The 23629-nt window shown below is 36.2% G+C and overlaps 1 protein-coding gene across 1 annotated transcript in view; it reads right to left on the reverse strand.

Annotated features, from left to right (window-relative positions):
* Positions 1–23629, reverse strand: part of LOC121294405 (low-density lipoprotein receptor-related protein 5-like) — a 65993-nt gene that overhangs the window by 41878 nt on the left and 486 nt on the right. The window contains exons 2-3 of the mRNA XM_041218074.1: positions 9792–10185; positions 1730–1927 (exon numbers count right to left, since the gene is read on the reverse strand). Of these exons, the coding sequence (XP_041074008.1) occupies positions 1730–1927; positions 9792–10185 (592 nt within the window). The remainder of the gene's footprint in view (positions 1–1729; positions 1928–9791; positions 10186–23629) is intronic.

Consider the following 23629-nt stretch of genomic DNA (forward strand, 5'->3'; position numbering starts at 1 on the left):
TCAGAATGGAAGAAACAAAGTCAAGTAAACAAACTGTTCCGGTAATTCCTTCATCGGTCAACACTCAGTTGATGAAAGCATTACTAGCATAAAAAGGGCTTGTCTTTTTGGCAACAATATCACCAACGATGACAGTATCATTGCAGTGCTATGAATTTTTTAAAATTTATTTTATACATTTTAGGTTTTGTATTCTGCTGGGGGAAAGTAGCTATCCTTGTGGCGTGTGGAGCTGATGCTTCCAGCTTCTGTTGATGAGGGCTCAGACAGGTTGTCAGGTTTTTACCCAACTGGTTATTATATAAACCACACATCTTTGCACAGCCATTGACATCATTACCATCATTTTGACCAATAAATATTTGTACAGACGATGTACAGTTTTCCTTTTTATATGAATTGCTTAAGTAAATGGCTTATAAATAGGGAATAGGGCATCTGTTTTTCATTTTTTATAAATTTCATTTTTTCTGTGTTTATTTGAGAGATTTGAGTTTGGTGTAAATCATTTTATTTTTTATTTTTTTGGTGCCTTTGCTTTTTATATACTATGAAATTATTGTTTCCGATGAAGGTCTTTGCACACCAAGCACGTCGCGTGAAAGCATCAGCGTCCGGCATATTCATCTGTGTGTCTTTCAGCACTAAGCACTGTAACATAAATACTATCTTACGAAAACTAAATAATAAAAGTGTCATGTCTTTTGCTGAAAAAAATTAAACACGTATGGAAATATGTTATGAATATTTAGTGCACAGATCGTATGTTACTGTAAACTCCCGGTTGTGATCTTTACACACACAGCGCCTGCTTACGCCCACTTACATTTCATTTCTTCAAACGTTTTTTCCACACAATGCAGTGTGCCCAAGTAGTCTGTCGAAAATAAATACATTTACGCCATACCGCACAGAGAAATAGGAACACAGTATTTCAGACTCTGTCTGGTTTACACTATACGGCCGGTGTAAAAGCCTTCAAGATGTACAGTATTCTTTAAAAAAAAAAAAAAAAATAATTAATCAGTGTTACACTGAATGCAGACAATATCACAACACACTTGGTGTGATAGCTACAAGTCAGAAAGGAAGGGCACTGCCCAGCTCCACTAAAAGGTAGTTTTTTTCTTTTTTTTTTTGGAATGTGAAAGGGTGAAGTCAACATGAATTTCCATAGTGATTATTGTCTACACACCGCTTTCATTTTTCTTTATCTGGGGTGTTTTACTGTTCTTTTTATCAGTTAAAATCGAAAAAAGAAGCCCTTAATTATAAACCAGATATTTAATTAACAAACGCATGTTAAAAGATTCATGCCTATATGAAGAGTTAGATATCGACATCTACAGTGCATCATTTCTATTACTTGTTCGCAAGGCCAAAAGCCAGGTCATTGTCTCTGGTTGCAATTATGTTTTCACACTTTTTCAATTACCACATTTTGGAGCCAAAATACTAAATGCAACACAATTCTCCATCAATGTGTTCTAACCGTTATTAATATGACCGCTACAAACTCCTTCTTTTGGCCTGTATTATGCTTGGCTTTAGGACTCATTAAATCCAAAGTGAGAAATATGAAGAAAGGCACTCAGAAGTATTACGTGATCTGTTATCAAAATGTATGGCAACTCTGAAAACAGCACATCCAACAGACTGCATTAAAACACAGACAAGGTTAGGTCACTGCTACTCAAAGCTGGAGAAGCACAGGGAAGGGAAGACGTACCGAAAGGTTCCATCCAGGTTCGCTCTGTGGATAAAACTCAGCTTTGCGTCTGCCCAGTAAAGTTTTTGTTCGTCCAGGTCTATCGTCAGACCATTGGGCCAGTAAATGTCAGAGTCCACAATGATTTTCCTGGTGCTGCCGTCCATCCCAGCTCTCTCAATGCGGGGCTCCTCCCCCCAGTCTGTCCAGTATATGTACCTGAAAGAGAGGAAAGGAACACTCCAATTCCAAGAACATGTGTGTTCAACCTGTGTTGCACTGCAGTCACGCTCAATAAACACAAATCTAATTCCATGCTCAAGGCGTCCGATTGCTACACTCTTCAATAGTTCAATAAGGCAAAAGTTATTTCTTCCTGCACAAACTCAGCCACACAGAAAAAAAATAAATGATAAACATAGTCATTTAACATCCATTACACACCTCATAAAGCTTGTTTATGAGGATTTCTGTTTTGAAGTGCAATCAGCAAAACAGGATTCTGGACAGGTCAACAATATTTTTCATTTCACACACACACACACACACACACACATAAAATGAAAAATATTGTTCTCAGTGCATTGATTATATATATATATATATATATATATATATATATATATATATATATATATATATATATATATATATATATATATATATAAATAACACACACTTTTTTTTTTTTTTTTAAAAGGTGTAGAGAATAGCCTTAAAAATACATTTACAACTTATCTTATTAAAGCATTATATTTGGACCTTTCTCATGACAGTTCTCACAACAAAAACAACTGAGCTTTAGTCTAGCAACTTGCAAAGGAAAACAACTGGGCAAGATAAGTTTATCACTGAATGACGTACTGAGGCTCTTAAAATAAAAGCCAAGGTGATGTCAATTTATTTCGTAAACACGATGAACCAGTATCAATATTTGAGCTTGGCACAAAACCAAAGGAGACTAGCTAGTCATGCTTTTAGATAAATACTAAACAGAATGCAGAGCTCTTAACTGCCTTCAGGACGGAAGCCGTTTTGATTATCTTGTTAGCTAGACTAAACACACGCAGCCAAATCAAAAGCTGTACAGTTAAAGTGAGGCTTATCTCAGCAGTGTTTGTGAGGGCTTGCCATACATCAAAACATTTGGTTTCCACTTACTATTTTCACCTCCCGAAATGTAAAGATGAATGACTTTTGATAGCAATTTAGGAAACCTGAGAGCAGAAACAATACGTACTATAACTATCTGTGTAAAAATTCTGGGTGATCCACGATATAATATATTTACTTGTAGGATTGTACAGATGTTCTAGTATGCTCCATTATATTAAAGCTTGAAAGGACACACTAAGATTCCGTCTCATGGCAAACTCTTAAGAAATAGAGCAGTCACTTCATGAGGCAATGTTATGCCACTGTAGAACCACTGTGTTGCATTTAAGACAACAATCCATTGGTTAGCTGACTGTAAAATTAGCAGATACAAAGAGATTGAATGGGATTATAGCGGGCTCCTAACTTCAGACAGCATACAAATCCCAGACTGCAATTGGGGGAAAAAAACAAAACAAAAAAAAAAACAAAGAAAATAAAAATCTTAGAAGTCAATAACAAGCCAATGGAAGAGGACGGCTGCAGAGGACTGTGACATCAGAACAAATCTATAAAGCATAACTGGTGTAAAGCGTTCAAGACCTTTTCTGACAGAATGTTCCAGATGAGAACATCGGTAATGGTATCAAACCAACAATAATTGAACTACTCCTTCTTGTAACCACATTGCTCTTGACAGTTTTATACCATCATAATTGTTTTCTCCCTCTCAAAAAATCTGCCATGGTCTTTGCACGTCAGAACGTGTTAAAACCCATGGCTGGCCCCAGGAATTAGTATTCAAAAACCACACAACAGAAGTAGTTTTAGTATGCTCAAAAATAGTGACGGTTTCTATTACCTAGCCAAGCAGAAAATGAAAACCGATTAAATGAATTTATCTGGAATAGAATTCCTAGCAAGCAGCTCATGGTTCGGGAAACACAAAGGAACAGGTCGATCTTATTGACCGACGCACTTACTCAACCTGCCAAAGATGTTCACAGTGCAAGCAGAGAGATGACGCTCGGACGCAGGAGTTTTTCTTCCTTAACGAAGCCCTAATAGTCTTTCTGCAGTCACCAATTCAGAAACGCATAGATCTTAATTAACATCTTCATTCACAATCACTTAACAGGAAACTGTGGCAGTCGATCAACAGAAACCAGCGCATTGCCATTTTACACTACAGCACCACAATGGAATTTCAGTCTTTTAGGTAATTTATTGACAAAAGAGCTCTTTAAAAATGTAAAATGTGTTTCTATAAACCAATACATTACTTCTTTGACACCAGGGAAGGCCCAACAATTAACATTTAATAGAAAAGCTAATTTTAATTTTAATAATATTTTAAAGATTGTCCCACAGTATGAAAGCTAGAAAAAACAACGCCAATATCAATAAGACATAGTTTTAGCCTTCAAAAAACAACAAGGTCTAGGTTTCGTTTTGATCAACTAAATAACAAAATAATGCTGGGACTTCACAATAAGATTCTCTCTACTGGTATGATGTACTGCCACATTCACCTTGTAAATTCTATGATTACTGCAGTCCGACACCCTATTGTTTGAATGCTTCGCACACTGAAATCCAAGAGTAAGCCAATCTTATAACTCCAGGACACCAACTCCAAAATTTCTTGTTTTCTAAAGCTGCTTCATTCTTAACCAGTATGGTTGTACAGACTCACTCTATACACCCTTATGTTTTGAAGTGAATTATAGAGCAAGGCTTAAATGTGGCAAAAATGCCTTTTATTTATCTGAACATTGTATGGCTGATCACCATCCCAATTTTCTCGCAAAAACACATACTCTGAACAAAGCAACCAAAGATTACGAACAGGGTAAAAACCCAAGCGCAACACATGACTAATAAATCAAAAATAATCTAAAAAAAATAATTACTGTACTACAGTATTTCATTGTAGGTTGGCAGCTACACTTTCTCTGCATCTCAGAAGGAGAAAAGGATTTCATTTAGTTAATGTTTGCTTCGCTATTTTCTCTTTGCTATCTGATCTATACCACAGCTTGAACACATTAGTAAGAACCTTCTGTAAGCACGGGCCTAAACAATCTTGTCAACAAGGAATCATTTCTGAATCCCAGAAGGGTAAATTAAAAGCCGGCTACATTGCCAATGTGGTGAGGCAACTAAAAACCCAGATAGAATCTCATGTTACATATTATTAAGTGTGGAAAACAAATCTAGAAAAGTAAGGCCACAGTGTACACCCCCCCCCCCCCCCCCCCAATACTGTGTCCAATTTTGGTCATTTCACTCCAAAAAAATACATTATTGCACTTGAAGGTACAGAGAAGGTTTAACTACTGCACCTCACTATAACTGTATCTTGTATTTTATTTTATTCTTACAGGCAACCGTACTTTTTTTTTTTTTTTTTTTTTTTTTTTTTTTTGCTCTTATTGCAAATCATTCTCATCCATTTATCATACTTACAACCTGTTCTTATTGGACCTTACGCATATAAGCAAATATTTACTTAATTTTAAATGTTCTTAGTCAAACTCACTCTTATACCTTACTGCATTCCTCATTTAGCTCTTAAATTCCATCTTACTGTACTTCCATAACCACTTTTATCTGTATTATGATATTCTGTAATGTGCTATTTTATAATGCAGTACTTTGTACTGGGATATTTTGTAACAATTGTAAGTCGCCCTGGATAAGGGCACCTGCTAAGAAATTATTATTATTATAATAATAATAAGTAGGCAGATCCTAGGTCTAAATCGTACTGTACAAGTAATACAGTACTAGGAATTATAACAGGATGAGGGGGTTTGATTGAAGTTTATAAAATCCGAAAATTGTATAGATATAATTAACCCAAGTCATTTAAATTTAGCACAGAAAGTAGGAGGAGAGGACATAATGGAAGCCGAGTAAAATTTAGAACAGAAGGTAGGAAGCACTTTTTTTTTTTTTAAATTTATTTTTTTTACACAGAGGATTACACATGCATGGAAGAGTCTACCATGTAAAGCAGTAGATCTAAAACCCTTTTAAAAAATCAACTGCATTCTGTCCAATCACATCGGGGCGTACAGTGTGTCAAGAAAGGCTAAGCCTTGACGTCTCTCATTCCCAAACTTTCCTTATGTTCTTATGGAAGATGGGAGTAAACAGACACCAAGGAATGTGCAACACTACAGCTTCAACACAAACCATGGGATTTGCTCTCCTTCCCAGAGTGTGTGGAATTCCAACAGCATATGCCTGATCAAGGTGAAGGGCGACCGTGCCTCCAGATCACAGCAAGAGAATCTCGAGACCAAGTATTGCTTGAGGCAACATCACTCAGTGCCTGACTTCCTCATCACCAGCAATCTGAATACATCAAACAGCCGTTTCATAGAAATCGCTGCTGCATTACTATTCAGCTATTTCCAGCCTCACACTGCCAAACCTGGGTCCTCAAACAAGCCAAGCCTTGAACTCGAGCCAGTTTGTAAATTTATAAGCGCGCTACACTTGCAAGCTGACCGCCGTGGGTGTAACCATCTGAATTCCTTCGAGGACTTCTGCTACAGCACAGGCAGACTGGAAATACTTCCAGTAATTCCAATCCAGGCTCCAGAGCAGAAGTTCTCTTTGTTAGTTACCAGGCATGTTAGTAACGTACACACTGGAGGTGGAAAAAGTAGATCCCTGTTACCTACAGTCACTACTGGTGCATGCCATTTAGACTTGTGAATTCAGATTAAGGTAAGGAAACCATTGTGCATAGTTCCGTAATGTTTCCTAATTACCACTGGAGGTTCACTTGTACATTAACCCACTGCAACACCTCCCATTGCTTATGTTCTCAAACACCCTAGATTTCTTGCTCCGACCCATATACAATATAAGGCAATTCAACTGTACTCTAATGCAGTATTTCTGACATAGTAATGTTTTCATTCAGTAATTATTTTTAATTTACAACAAGTTAAGGAGTACATAAGGACCTTTTTATTGCATATGTGAGCAGGTGGATGATGGGAAATGTAGTTCCGAGAGGTCTATGCGTGTACATGTGAAGCCATCTTGAGGCAGGGAATGCAATTTAAAAGTTTAAAAAAGCGGTCAAAATGTAAAAAAAGTTCAATAAAAGAATTAAAAACAATACACACACCTTACATAATCAGTTTTAGTAACACATGGGAACATGTAACACAATAAAATAAAAAGGTCCTTATGTATCCTTTAACTGCATCCAAAATAATGAAGAACTCTGAAACATGCAAGTCTGCTCCTGTTCCTACTTCTCCCATAGCCACACCTAGTTAATTGTTAATGCTTCGTTTCTGATCAAGTACTAATCAGTACCTTAAACAAAGCCTGGGAGGTCTCAGTCACAGTAGGAGTGTTGCTAGGTGTTGAAAAATTTAAAACATATAGTAGATATTCCTGGGACAGGCAACAGAAAATCTTACACTGTTAACATGCAAATGAAAGCCTACGACATAACTGATCTAACAGTATCAACTCTTCAAATCTCTTCTAAAATAGCTGAATACATTATTTCAATTCCACTACTCTGGTCAGTACACAGGTTTTGGTGACTATATTCAATAAAAAAGACAAATTTCATGCTATTTGCAGAGTTATTACAAATCATAATAACTTTATTTTAAAGTAGGTTTTTGGAGGGCATGAAAAGCAGTGGGGACAGTCTATAGGACTGCAAATCTTGCACTAGTGGAGCACAGAACAAGACATCTCCAACCGAACATTACAAATCTGCATCGAAAGCCATATCATTTGCAGTTTGTAATGTTATATTGATGCTCTTTTGATGCTCTGGCAAGCGGCAAAAAAACAAGTTGTTTTAAAATGGATCTCTCTCTCCCTATTTTAAAACACCTATTGTTTTTTGCCGTTTGCCAGAGCATCAAAAGACAGAAATGAGCCAATAGGCTATCCGATTTACTGTTGTTCAAAATCTTAGAAGCTTTTAAAACTGGGAATATAAAAAAAAAATGTGGGTTCATATGAAAGGATCAACCTTTTCTTTGCGTAACAAATGCTTTGTACTGCCAGCATAAATCAACCTATATCATATTACAACAGCTGGTAATATTTCAAAAGTAAAAACCTGTTTTCTTCTTTTGTTTTTCACTGCTTCGCGGAGATCAATGCAGAGATGCCAAGAGAACTTGTGTGCTAACACCTGCAAATCAGAGCGCTGCACAGTTTCAGCTTTCATCCCTGTGGCAGCCTCGTATCCCAGACAAAACCTCGATCACACAGTGGGAAGGGCAGTTTGTGTTAAAAGACTGTCACACATCAACCAAAGCTGTTATCTGACTTCCTATGTAGTCAGGGAATCACGGCTCAGAGACATGAAAGCACTTTTGTTTTCCTGTACCTTCTGTCAATAGGTGTGAGCTCCAACTGATCCTAAAAAGCTGCCACTGAGCTACGGCCATTTTAACACTTTCAAATGAAGAACGGTTTCTGTCCATGAGACAAATGCGCCATCCTTTTTCTATAGTCATAATTTATTTTAAACATTGTGAAATGTGCCCAAACAAAGCCAGTTCCAAGCACGTCTTTCATAATCAGTTTAATTTCCTAAATGTTTAAACTTAGAAGAGAAGATAGGATAGGATAGAACAGGGCTGGAACAAAGACCAGGACTGGAAGGACCAACTTTGGCCACCCCTGGTCATGAACAATACAGCTGACCTCTATATTTGACATGCATATCTTTAACAAGGTTAAACATCCAGGAAAAATGTGATATTTTGGAAAGCATTCAAACTATTACATTCCAAGTTGAAGGTTCTAGAATCTGCTGTCCATGACCACATTGCACAGAGAATACGAGCCAAACCTTTCTGCATTAGCGTGGCTCCTTTCATATTAAGCAGATCATAAAACACATCATTAAGCATCTGCCACGCCCTCGTCAATTTGTTTACAAAATTTGAAAGAATAAATGTTCTTGAAAGCCTTGGCATGCATGTAAACAGGGAAGATTAGAGAACTGGGTTCTTCGAATGAGCTATTGACTCAAGAAGATGGTAAAGAAACCAACAAACAATTTAAAGTTAATTTCACTCAAAACTAAAATTGGCCTGTCCAGAAGCTAAAGTAACAGAGTTCTTGATTTTGGCGTTTGGCTTGGCACACTAGCTGAGAGAAAGCATTCACTGCTGTCTTCTTGCTGTGTTGCTAGCTCTTGCGTGCCACAGTGTTGTTCTTAAGTCTAAACACATGCTCTCTGAAGCAAAAAAAATATATAAAAAAAATACCTCTGTACAAAAATGAAACTGAAAATGTACCACCAGGAAGCACATATGCGCTCAAGCATCAAGCCAAACCCTGAATGCTTTCAAATGATGCCATTACTCAAGTCAAATAAAACCCACAATGCAATTAAATGAAGAATAAGCACTACCTTGAAACTAAGCCATGCTGTGAATGTGATGGAAGCTTGTGTTCCTGAAAGCACCAGGCTCCTTACAGGTCTAACATACTGGGGGCAAATCAGTTGGTTTAAATGGGAGACAGATCTTTATATTGCACCCTTTTAAATCTGATTGCCATTTTACATCTCAGATTTTGTTTATTTCGTTCACCAATCAAATACTAAGGTGGACTTTATAACATTGACAGTTTCACGTCCTTCTTTGGGAATTTACTAGGGTTTCGTCAAAAACACTATGATCTCTTTAGCTTATTACTAAGGCTGTATTTTTTTATACTTATCACAGGTTACATGATTGCTGTGAAATTTCCTAGATGCTGTAACCACCCCCATGTCACATGTATTTTTATTATGAAATTTATGTTTTGGTTTGGATAATTTGGTAATCTGCTTTAATAAATTGTTTAAATCATGAAATATGTATTTTTATTTATTTATTATATATTATAATATATATATATATATATATATATATATATATATATACCGTCGAAATCGAATATAAAACGTATATGTTCTTTTTTTTCAAATATTTACCCATGTGCTGGATCCAAAGCGATTGCTCTTGGCTGGTCAAGGGCTTGCCAGAATAGGACTTTCCTCGACGTTCCATTCAGATTGGCTACCTCAATCCTGTTGGTTTCGGAGTCTGTCCAGTACAGCTTCTTTCCCAACCAGTCACAAGCCAGGCCATCAGGAGAATCCAGGCCCGATACGATAACAGTTTGCACATTCCCAGATTGATTGAAAAGGGTTTGCTTGATGGCCTCTTCACTCACGTCAGTCCAGTATATCAGCCCCTCCGAGTAGACAAAGTCCACTGCCGCTGCGTCCTCAAGACCACTGACCACCACAGCAGACTCCGGTTTCCCAGACCCTGCGTCCACCAGCCGAACATCCCGTCTGTTTGCAAAGAGCAGGAGAGGAGACGCTGAGGAAGGAGAGAAAGACATGTTAAAACAGCAGGTATGAACAATGCATGATGTAAAGTGCTGTTCATTTATCAATAACTGGGGAATCCCATCACCCTAGTGCAAGATATTACAAGGGGTCTTATTGTCTTCAAGAATAACATTAAAAAATTCACTAAAGCATGACATTGACTGTGACTGACAGACACTTATATATTTTTTATTTATATATATATATATATATATATATATATATATATATATATATATATATATATATATTATTTTTTTTTTTTTTTTTTCTTTTTTAAATGACATGTCCCTGCATACACCCCCAGATTCAGATTCTCAATGCAGTCCCAGCAAAGTTGGGACTGCAGTCATCCCCCCCCCAGTGTGTGAAATCAAACCTCTAGCAACAGTCTGGTGAGCAGGCCCTGCATGTCACTCTCACAGCTTGGGGGATGTTTCAGTCACTGTCATAGCACCATGCCAGAGGGGGAGGGGAGAGAACAGCAGGGTAGAGGAGCCTTTACAATTTACTACCCTTATTAGTGGTACAGGGAGGAAAGAAGACTCATTGCATAGCAATTTCAGCCATTCCAGGTTTTACTACTAGCTTGGTTAGTCAAAGTGTATGGGTAACAAACTCAGGTGTGTCTTATTAAAATGCATAGTAAAATCAGGAGCAGACCAAAATGCAATAGGAGTCTTATTTGCATCCCTGTGGTACTGCTCGGTCCTGGATAAACTACAGTTAAACCACAGTTTAATTTTCCCAATTTTCTGAAAATTCAAATGTTTGTAGGTTATTTTCCATCAAATCTTTTTTTTTTTTTTTTTTTTCAAAAAAAAAAAAAAAGATATTATTTTATAATATTAAAGCAAAATTAGGTGAATCTGAAAATTGTGGAGTATCAACTTTTTCCAGGAAACCGCTCAATATCTTTTAGCACACCCTCAGGAATATCTAGCCACAAAACAAGACATACATAGCAATGTTTCAGTCTGGTACGGTCTTGTACTTATGGTCAGTATGGTTACAGTTGCTGGAAGAAATAAGTCCACATGCAGTATGTAAATGACATTGCATGGTATTGTTAGGAGAGCCACTTGTAAATTGTGTACTATATTTACATTTATGCATTGGCTGATATTTCATCAAAACATATTCATGAAACCAGATGTTGGCCATAGCTTACATTAGTTACTCATTAATATATTGTTTTATTTTTACCCCATCAAGCATTTACAACACTGTCATTTTTATTGTTTGATATACCAGTCTTGCAGCACCTCTCGGAGTGACTCAATTTTACAATTTAACATTACAATAATGGATCCTTTATTAATATTTGTTTTACATTTGACATATTTACTATTGCCTGGTGTAAAGCAGTACACTGCTGGGCAGTTTTTAACAAAGCAGGCATCTTGACAAAACCAAACAAACGACAATTTATGACTGTTCTTGTGTGGCTAGGAAAGGCAGCGGATTTAATTATAAAAAAGAGCACACAGTATTTGAATAGAGATGAGAAACAAATAACCCCCAAACATCCAATAATCTCTAAGGTCCTTTACCTAGATGTGGGATGGGAAAAGTCTATCATAAAAATAAAATGGTTTTGTTATGTAGATGTGCTCTATGACTGAGAAAGGTGCGGGGTTCTCATCACTGCAAAATACCCCACCTGCATAAACAACCATGCCTCTTGCTTTCTCTCCTCTTACACACCCACCTTTGTCAGAAGAAAGATTGTTCAGAATTGCAAAGGCTCTGCAAAGCAGGCAAGGGGAGTCTGTTGACTGTGACCAGAAACAGATAAGGCCACTACTGACTGTCAAAATCTGCCTCAGTGTTGCTTTGTATGCAACGCCTTGTGTGATGTTGGGCTGTCTGACAAACTGAGCACCTCTGAAAGCGATCAATTCGCCATCTCCAATGCTGTTCAGCAAGAAAAGTGCAAAGACTTCTGAAGAAATCAGACCTGGAGTCAATTATAATTACAATTACAGCAGAATTGTTGACTGAAATTGGAATTATAATGCCATTGTGTGCAATTACAATCAGTTACAATTATGCTGTGTTAATTATAATTACACTAAAAAGTAAGAAACTATACACATTATATTTAACTGTTTTAAATAACTAAGCAGTAATCGCAGGTACAAATTCAGAAACATACTATACATAGCATAAATAACATTTTTCAAACAAATGGGGTCACCAAAAGTGGTTGAAAATAGAACAATCGAATGACAAATAAATGCATAATTGAACAGTAAGCGATCAGTCGCTAACATATTTTATTTGGACCATTTTATTTAGATGTGAGCAGAAGTAAAACAGGAAAAGTGGGAGACAGTCTGACCCAGTCTAACGCATTCCTTAGAGGACGGTGGGAAGTACAGTATGCTAATAGGTTGGAAACATGCACACTCCCTTAAAAGAGACGTTTCTGAAGGACACAGATGGATTACAGTTGAAGTTTGAACTATTCCAGGATGTATTATAAGCTTTAGCATGAGTCACACAGAACTAAAAAAAACAGGTGTTGGTGAAAAGCAGAGGATGTCTAGTAACATCCCAAATGTGGATTAGTTTTTATCAAGGAACGCTGGTAAATTCAAAACGCAATATTGTGGCCAGATAGAACACTTTTTTAAAAAATGTAGTCGTTGCCAATTATTTTTATTATTTTATCCCAATTTGCAATGCCCAATTATTATTTAGGGTCAGCTCACCGCTACGCTGACTCGGGAGCGGCGAAGATGAACACATGCTGTCTTCCGAAGCGTGTGCCGTCAGCAGACCGCTTCCTTTGCACGCTGGAGATTCATCCAGGAGCTACAGCGTCAGAGGACAACGCAGCCCCTGGGCAGCTAACATGCAAGCCCACAGGCGCCTGGCCAGACTACAGGGCTCGCCGGTGCGCTGTGAGCCGAGGACACCCTGGCCGACCTGTAAAAATTCTGAAGTCATCCATTTCATTTTCAGTGTTCTGACAATCAGACTTTAGACACACCAAGTGTAAAGAGTGGTTAAAAACTTACTGGCTCCCACACTTTGAGTCTTACCACCACTGCAGTGTGTGTGTGTGATCTGGTATATTTTTATCACACAGCAGCCACATGCATCAGTAGCACTGGATCCCCCTCCTACCACCAAATCTTTCCTGTAAGCAGCTGTTTTATTGGAGCTCTGCAGTATTTCATCCTGTCGGGTCGTAACTGGGCTCTCAGTTCCTGGAAAGAGCACACAGCCTCATAGATACTTCAGATCAACTGCATGTTGATATTTCATTCACTATCTGTTTAATATGCTACTGTGTGTATTCTGTCATTCTGTATTGTTTTGTCCTGCTTATATTGTTACTTACCTTGCTTACCTACTCTTCCAGAAATGTCTCTCTTCAAACACATTAAAAAGCTAGGTGGTTTGAAAAGCGACCACAAGGGGTGTGCATATGTCATTGCTGCACCACACTACTGACCATCCAGCTTTAAGCTGGTAGAGAATGGTTTTTGCTGGAATAGACAGTAAGCCTGACAAATAAGCACCAGCAGCAATAAAGAACAAGTGTAATAGGATATACTGAAATATTGTGAAACTGTAGCCAGTACAAAGTAACCCTTTACGTGCTTTAGCTCACACAGAGACTGGGGTAATTGCCACAGAGAAACGCATGGACTCCCTTTGTCAGGTCAAGAGATAAACAAGCCTGGAACCATCCAAGCACATCACTCCTTTGTGCCATGGATTATATAATACACCTCCCAACAGGAGAATGTGCACCTTCAACCACTTTTAATTGAATATACAGTATTGTCGCTTACTGAAGTCCGGTTTACTAAGCACATGTATGCAGATTATTGAAAAAGCATTTCCTTAATAACCCCACTCTGACCTCATAAAGCCATCAGATGCTTTCTGCTAAACCAAAAGACCATTTGCACCAATGCAATCACTCTGGGGCTGGATCCTTCCCTTCTTTCTTTTCAATATTACAGTGAGAAACATACCTTTCTGCTAGCTATGCAGGCTTTAGCTGTCAAATTAAAGGAAAGCAGGCACACCTGGATGAGCCATTCATCATTGTCACTGGCCATTATGTGAGAACGAAGTGAATGAAAACAGCTGATGTGCCTGTGCCTGCATCTGTCTGGTCAACAAAGGCACAGATAAGAAGCAGGGAAACGCTGTGCTGATGACACAGGAAGTGACTTACTGTATCCTCTTGTTACTGTTTAATGTAATTAAACTACATTGTCCGCCAAAACAAAGGTTTTTAAAAAGGTGCAATACAAACATTTTATTACTTCTCATTCGCTGAACAAACTTCACTTTCAAAACTGCAGACTGTGCTACTACTACAGGAAAGGGAACTTCATTCAAAACTGCACAGCAGTAAACTAATATGTGTATCTATGGTATTTGTATTTATTTTTCAGTACAACAAAAAAAAAAAAATACATATTTCATTAGTTACAGTCCTATTTGTATATTCTATTGTAGCCTTCCTGTAAAGTTAATCAGTTGAAGTTCATTTATCTTGTACAACACTAGGACCCCACCCCCCAACCCTGGTTTGACAGAAAAGAGTAATCACCTTTTTCAAAGGAGCGACAGCAAAGTGGAACAAAGGATACATTTGCACAAGCTCTGACCAAATGAACTTGTACAAGACAAACTCAGAAGTCTTTGTAGTAGGTCAGATCCAGGTTTATTTGTTTCCACCTGCTTGCAGACCCTGGGGAGCTTTGCTAAATCTGTTAAACACTCTCTCACAGCCTTCTGTGGTCTTATCTTTCATGTAATCTTGTAAGTGAAAAGAGATTAGGATATCCAACTGCTCATTAATCTGTACCCTGGCTGTTGACAAATTGGTAAGGGTCGCAAAATTCACAGAAGTCCCACAAAAGACACTGAAATAGGTGTCATTTCAATTACCGTAAAATACGCTGAATAAGTCAATTTACTTAAAAGGAGGGAGCGACTAATACATTGGTGCGATGTATGCACTGGTGTGTCTAAAATTAAACAACTGTGCCAGTGCCACAATGGGATTACTACAGCCACAGTTATGGCTCACACAAACTCAACAACCCGATTTATATGTTCAGGATCTACGGCATTCAGGTCATATTGCTAGGTAGAAACACAAAACCACTGTACTAATTACATTTTTTTAATTTGTGAAACGCAAGTTTTTAGACTCCTGGCTGACCTCACCCGAAATGTCACATGTAACTCTGCTTCACTTAAGAGTTAACACAAATAGCTGTCAGTCTATGAATTTCCTCCCGAGCCTGAAAAAACTGAACCCGCCCCTGGGACCCGTAGCAAACAGCTATTGGTTTGAAAAACGTGTAGTAATCTTTTCAAGTCTTCCGTTCATTGTAATTGCAATGCTATAATAATGCAGGTGACTTTGAGACTGGATAAAGTAGGACAGTAGGAGAAAAAGAAAATGCTCCAACAGGTTTGAAATTGTGCGCTACTGAATTTGCAGAAATACATGTTAATCGCAATGCTGAAAAAAACAGTACGTGACTGGAGACGAAAACAAAGACAAACTTAAAATGGCCAAAAAGAAAAAAAAAAAAAACGAGCTGATAGGAGGAAAGTGTTTTGGCCCGATGTAGAAACATTTTGTTTGGAGTACTTTAAATTACTTTAATAAACACTGTAACTTGTTTTACATGTCAGTGCAGTATGTGTATGGTTATGGTTCTGATTAACAAAACAAAATGAATGTATTTGTACAGCTGGAAACTGAACGCAATTGTACTGCACCATATGCAACAGTACCAGGTTTTGTTTACTGGTTATTAAATGGGGCACTTTGCTTTTTAATTGATGAAACAGCACTGTTTAATACTTTTCTTTTCAAATTTGAATTAATACAACAAATTTGCTGAAGCCAATGCAGTGGGAACTGTTGTCCAAGTACGGTTTTGGAAAGAAATGTTCCGTAAAATGTTCTTGAACTTGTTTGGGTACTTGATAAGCTAAAATAAAATACCGGTAATTTAATACAGATGTGATGTGCAATGTATAACTTGATTTTATGCTCTTCTAATTATTACTTTTTACATTTTGAAAAACAAATAGTTTCTAGCAGTTTAACTAAAAACACAGTAAAAATATTAAATGGAATAAAATGTTGCAAACAAAGGTTATTTAGAAACTAAACCTGTGTATCTTTCTTTATTTACCGGTGATGAGCGTATAGGTAAAAACTCAACTGTAAAAAAAGTATTTTAAAAACACAAAAAAACGTGTTTTCCTAAAATTGAAGTCTCAAAAAGGGGGAGCAACTTTTATACCAGTGCGACCTATACAACGATTTTTACAGTATTTTTAGGTAAATTACATAGGAAAATGTCATATTACAATCTGGAGGCTATAAATACCTAGGCAAATAAATCTATAGCACAGGTAGAACTACTAATTTTAGTTGACTCATATACTGTATTTGATCATGACTGGTGCTTCTTTTGTGAATGTACTGTTTTGTATCACTTGACTGTTTGTGCACTACATTTTAAACCAGCATAGAATTGCTTAACTATTTATTAGTGATCTAAAATCTTATTTAAATGTTACTTGTTTATTCCATCCATTCAATTCAAACAGCTGAAAACAATTAAAATATTAGTTTCATACTAGTTTACACTTGAACCCTTTCAGTCCTGAATTATTTTTGTCAAAATTAAGTTATATAATTCAAAAGGGAACTCCTTTATTGTGTTGTGCACTAGCTCAAACTGGGATCTAGGAGTCCCGTGAGAAACCAAAGTGATTCCCAACAGAATCCCAAGGACTGAAAGGGTTTGAACTTGACTCACTTTTCTTGTGCTACCCCCAATGTATAGTGCTTTTCCTATATGAAATGCTGATTGTTGCAACTGTGGGGGCCAGTATGTTTAACCAAAAGCTTGATTGGCAACGGACTAAAAATCAACAGATGACGGCAGAATTTTTACCATCATCAGTGAAAATTAGTGCCATGTGAATCGTCCGTGTCTTTTTTTTTTTATCCCAGATAATTCTCTCAGAGGTCCTCACAATTAACTTTTTTTTTTTTTTTTTTTTTTTTAAAACTCAGGTGTCCAGAAATCAAATCAGGACACATTTAGGTGGTACGGTAACAATAATCTTAAACTACATTTGTAAAGACCCCATAAGCGAAGTTTCGTTCTGGGAACCCTTTATGATACTACTCACGTTGTGTGTGTTTTTTTTTTTGTTTGTTTTTTGTTTTTTCTGGAAACCCTTCAATTCAAGGATTAGCCTGATCTGTTCAGAACATTTTAACATATCCATATCCTTTTATAAACTGTAGTGTCCCACAATCCTATTCAATGCTACAATAAAATACAATTAAACTGAAATAGCAAAATATGGAATTGAACTTCTGTGCAGCAACTTGCCACCAGGTCACTCTAATCCCAACATTACTCTTTAATCCTACAACTGTACAGTCCTGTTGTTTCACACAGTATGCTAAAACTACACTGGCCTTGTTCTGAAGCAAATTCAGAAGCAATTCCTGGAATCATACAGATGTAACTGTATACAAATAGCATGCAATCTGACCATGTTGCATGAAGGAGCACTTCCATGATTTGCTGCAGTTATTGTATTTCTCTGAATATTTGCACTTTGGTTTTTATATATCACCTTCACTCACCATGCCGAAGAAGCAGCCGCCCCATTGTAGAAAATACTGGAAATACAATATTTCAATCACGGCACTAATTTTATTCTTATGTTTAAAAACAAGTACCCAAGTACAAATTCCATGTACAGTTTAACAAGCAATGTGTGCAGCCCAGCCACATATGTTACCTAACAAACTCAACAACTGTTTACTAGCTAGATTACTAACCATAAACAATTAAAATTAAATAGATTTGCCTGTCTAATATAAATTCCAACCCGTCCTATAAACAAGTACTCATTTCATAATGACGCGTATATCAGTTACATAAAACCTTGTTCCTCAAATATAGGAAACTTGAGCCCAGGCTGAATCCCCTTCAACTCTACTGTGTGATTATGTTTGTTTCAGTATCTCATGACAGCAAAACCCACCTAAAAGTCTGAACAAAAAAGAGTCCATGTAGCTTTGTCATCTGCAATTCCCTGAGGATGCCTAAACCTCAGAAGACCCAAACAAATGAACAGGTACTGAAAAAGGAATACTATAATCTACCCACACTTCAAAAAAAAAATAGAATGTAACATCTAGGAACTGTTTTACAATCTACAGATGTGTTGAGTCCTATTAAACAATTATTCATTTACTCTTAGGGTTCATTCACACTAGGTTTGTTTCAAAATGAGTGTGGTTCGGTTTTGGAAGCATATGGGAAGGCTACAAAAGAACTCTGTCAATTTCAGATTTTGTTTTAAATTGAACCGAATGGAGTTCTTCTTAAGAGGTGTTTTTAGTCCACTTGGTTAAAAGGACAGAGTTCGGCTAGTTTGTTTCAGTGCAATGTGAAGCACAGTCAGTTCAGAAAAATGCTGAAGTGTAGCAAGTCCTTTTGAAGGGAACCACGTTATTTTGCACCAGGGGTTCTTTTCCTCCACTGTTCATTTCCAATTCACTTGGTTTAGAAACTAAGAATACGTTAAAGGGTCCTTGCATTACATTATCTATCTGTGTAGGTTTAGCTGCAAGGACACAGGGTATATCGAAATGAGGTAATAACGAATCCTCATACACATTTACAGCACATAATATAAACAAGTATCATATAAGAAACAAAAGTGGGGTCTGGAAAGCTAGTGTGTATTTAATTACACATATTTTAGCAGATGCTATTAGGGTTGTGACAACAACTCGGGAATATCATATCGAACAGAAATCACAATAAAAAAAATAAAATTGCATTGTAGAAATAATTACCAGGTTATCGGAGATGTACGATACTGTATTTTATGATGATTTTTAAATGACAGCTGAATTTTACATGCTAGTTTTCATTTCATTATTCCAAAGGTAATTCCAAGTATTCCATTTGTTCCAGTGACATTTAATTAGTAGGTCTTGCAATGTATTAGAGCAGCAGCCACTTCCACCCTAACGACGGGCCCAGTGGTTGTGAGGCTTTTGTGAGACTTCATTACAAAAACTAAGTGAAAGCAGCAGTGAACACTCTTTCAAAAAACAAATGCTACAAGTCCAGTATCTTTAGGTATTTCTGGAGAAAATGGAGGCACCTGGTGTGCAAAATATCCTACACTAAGGTTATCACACCAACAGAAAACTGTGGACTATTTCAGAAAAGAGCAACAGGTATGGGTTTTTCTTGCAGCTATGCAGACACAGTCAACTATTCGATGTTCATTTAAAATTGATGTATTATTGCTTTCTTGTGCGCAGTATATGTAACATACTGTATGGTATCGTAGCTTGTAAATGCGGCAACATTAACTATTTTTTGTTGTTTTGTGCAAAAAAAGAAAAATGCACTAGGTATTCATTCGTCTTTACTATGTGTATACTGTACAGTCATTCAAAATGTAATGTGTACAAATAATGCATTGCAGGTATTTTAGTGAAAAGGACACTTAATCATCCCAGGTAAGCTGTCCTCGGTTTAGTGAGGGACTACTGTATTGTACATTTGTATAACCATCAGAATCTAAATGAGCAAATCTGTGCAGTTAAACTAGCTATGCAGAAAATGTACAGCATTTTAATACAAGTACTAAAAAGCTACAAAATAAAGACGTAACATAAATCAATTAATTCCTAAAACATACTAGAGATACTTCGCCTTGTACACTGTATATCTTTCTGTGATTATTTTACAGCAAGGATATGGGCTGTTAGATTATATAAGAGGGTGCAACTTAAATATGTATATAAAGGGTATAATTAAATTATGATAAATACCCTTTTAGTCTGGAAGTCAACACAACTACAAGACAACTGTTAACCAGGGCTGGGTTCGATTCCTGCTTTTAAATTCCAATTATTCTTTTTTAAATTAAATCCCAATTCCAATTACTTCAAAGGAATTGGAATTGATATCTAAAAGCCATAATAATTGTTGTGATTGTTCTGCTTTCATATGACTTACAGTGACTTACATTTAAGTAATTGTCTGCCACTGTGCAAAGATTACTGCCAACTGCAATTTTGATCAATGATGTGTTGGAAATGAAAACAGGAATTGACCCCAAACCTGCTGTTAACACAATTTGATATACTGATAAACGTAACATTTCCATGAGGTCCTACAGTACTATAAAACCTGCACTGCCTTTAGTACAGACTGCTTCGTCTGAGGTGGCTCTATATATTAAAATCACTGTGTCTGCTATTGTAAACATGTTCAAACCTGGCATTTAATTAAGAGCTCTATTTGTGTTTTAAACATCCCCTTGCTATCGCTCCTGGCGCTGAAATGATGAAACAATTGGTCACATGCTTTATATAAGCCAATGATGGATTGACACTTATTTTCTGATTTGTTGTATTGTTCCTATATACTACGACAAACTAGCCTAAGGATACCAATTACTGAGTCAGACTGCACTAACACAAGAGCTTTTCTGACACCTGCAATTAACAGTGTATTACCAGGCTTTAACAGGATTCCTAGATCCTTCCCAACTACTATTCCGTTTGAATGATTTTTTTCAATGAATTAACTTTAGCATTACAAAAAACATGACCTGATAAAAGTTTACCACAGTAAAAACACAGCAAAGTGTAATAAAGCATAGTGAAAGCACAGGCAAATATTGTAAGCCCGGGGAGATACTGTAAAAATATGGCAAATCATGGTAAATGTATAGCATTGTAAAACAGCAAAATGGCCATAGTAAACTTTGATTAGTCATAGCCTAAATGTATTACTACTTCAACAAATAAATACACCAAAGAACGGAGTATGTTACCCTACATTTAGAAATACATTAAAACAGGGAATTTCCATCAGTAAAACACATTTAGACATACAATTTTCATATACATATTAAATGACGGTTCACACCTATTTCTGCTGACAAGTTATCTTCTATGAAAGCGTCAGTACAGAAGAATCGTTCATTTACATGCCTAAAACAGCAAACAATGCTGAAGCAGAATTGCTTTTGTCTGTAACCTTCAATAACCCAGACCCTTTTTTTTTTTTTTTTTTTTTTTTTTGCTATTTGCTTTCATCCCAACAGCCTCAATTCAAAACCCTACCTTAAATTACTCAGGCTATCAGTTTACAGCAGCAGAAACTTGCCTTGGTATGTCCCCTTTGTAAACCATAAACCAACTGAATCCTTTGTCAGCTTACCTGAGCTGTAATTTAAAACTGAAAAACTAAGCTACATTTTAGCAGCCTAGGTTTAATTAGGCTGACACAGTGTATCCTATTCAAATTAAGAATCTAATCTATACAAAATAGAAGGCTTTCTTAAAAAGTTGGTTTGGAAATCTCATTTGGTTCAGAGAAGAATTTTCAGAATTTACTTGATTCTTTGATCAATAATTAAGAAATGCATGATTTTTTTTTTTTTCCCCCTTCGGTATGCTGGTACTTAATTTTGATTCGTTTCAGAGAAGTTTGTAAATGAGCAATCAGTCTTACTGGGTAAATACCTGGTTTTAAATAAATACAATAGCCCACTTTAGAATATTTTATAATGGAACACATTTTAAAGATTTGCAACACCCCCCCCCCCCACATTGTGAACTTGATTACCTGCGTATGTATAAGTAGCTCACTTTGTCCTTACCATGTTCGCATTCACAGGAAGTCATATGACGTTAAAGATTGAATACACACTAGTGTTTAGTGCCTATTAGGACAGTAGGGTCAAAGGTTAGAAAGTATGCAATGCCAAGAGTTTATTGTAGCTACAGTATACAGCAGGGATAGTTTTAATGGAAGATCTAATCATACAGCCTGACAGTTACTATAATAAAATCTGAAGAATATGAAGAGTTCGGAGCAAAACTAGCTAAGATACAAGTTATTATATTTAACGGATCTAAATGCACGCTTTCTTTCTCCTTTCTTACATACCGTACTTCATTTAAAACGTTTTTCTTTTTATTTCTGCACGAAATACACACGGTACGTATGTGTTTAATAAATGAACAAATATGATGCAACATCTCATAAACACATTCTAGTGTTTATACAGTACTGTTTTGTTGACACTTGTGTTTGTTGTGTGTATATTGTAATCGAAAACAATTAAAATAAACACAAACGTGGTTTCAATCGGGTACATATGCCATAAAACCAAAAGTAAATAAACAATTTGGAACCTATTGTTCATTTAATGTGACAGTATTGCACCTAGCATAACGAAAGATTGTTTCTTATGAACTAAGTCCAAACATGCCCATAATAATTTGTACACAGTCCGCATCTATCTCTACTATATAGTATATAGATATCTATATATTAATAGATATAAGATATATATATATATATATATATATATATATAGATATATATATATATATATATAATATATATATATAAAAAATAATTTTTATTATGGCACCACCGTGGTGTACAAGTTTTAGTTTTATATAAAACAGGTAAGCTGAAACACTAGTATGGGCACATTAAATTTCAAGTCCATTAAGAAGTCAATAAATTAATTAATTGATAACTTAATTGCACGTTAAATCAAATTTAAATGGTCATTGCGAGGTACGCTATATATATATATATATATATATATATATATATATATATATATATATATATATATATATATATATATATATAGATATATAGATATAGATATAGATATAGATAGATAGATAGATAGATAGATAGATAGACAAATACTAAACTGAAAAAAATTGAATGATCAAACTTTAAAAAGTACCACTACGGTATAACAGCTCTTATACAGAATAGAATTACGCAGTATGCATTTATTTATTTATTTTTATCCAAGAAATAAAAGCATCACATAATAAAACAGTTAACTAATTTAAACAATAATAATAACTAATAATTTAATTCAATAAAAAGTGTACTACCATTTCTTGGCTGAGGCGATGGATTAAACTTCAATAAGAATGCCCCCATATCTCAGCCACCCCCTCAATTATGCAAACTGCAGATTTATTGCCACAGTAGGCTACGTGAAACAAATTATTTTACTTTACTTGGAAATCGACATGGTCGCATTAGCAAGAAAAATCTAAATCACGGGTGGTTTTCACTTCTTTTTTTTTTTCTTTACCACTGAGCAGCAGATGTTTTTAAAGTCAGTAAAAGAAAAGGTTCTAAACTTTGTGACACCCGACACCGCTTCTAATCAATCGCAACTCACTCGGAGGCCTCGACAGCATTACAAAAAACTTTTGTTTAACAAATGGAACGCAAATGCATATTTCTAACAAAGTTTTAACAAAAAAATTAAGACAAATCTCCGAACTAACATGGCAAGTTGGTTTTCTTTCACTCTCCAAA

This window comes from Polyodon spathula, chromosome 19, assembly GCF_017654505.1.
Source record: "Polyodon spathula isolate WHYD16114869_AA chromosome 19, ASM1765450v1, whole genome shotgun sequence".
NCBI lineage: Eukaryota > Metazoa > Chordata > Actinopteri > Acipenseriformes > Polyodontidae > Polyodon > Polyodon spathula.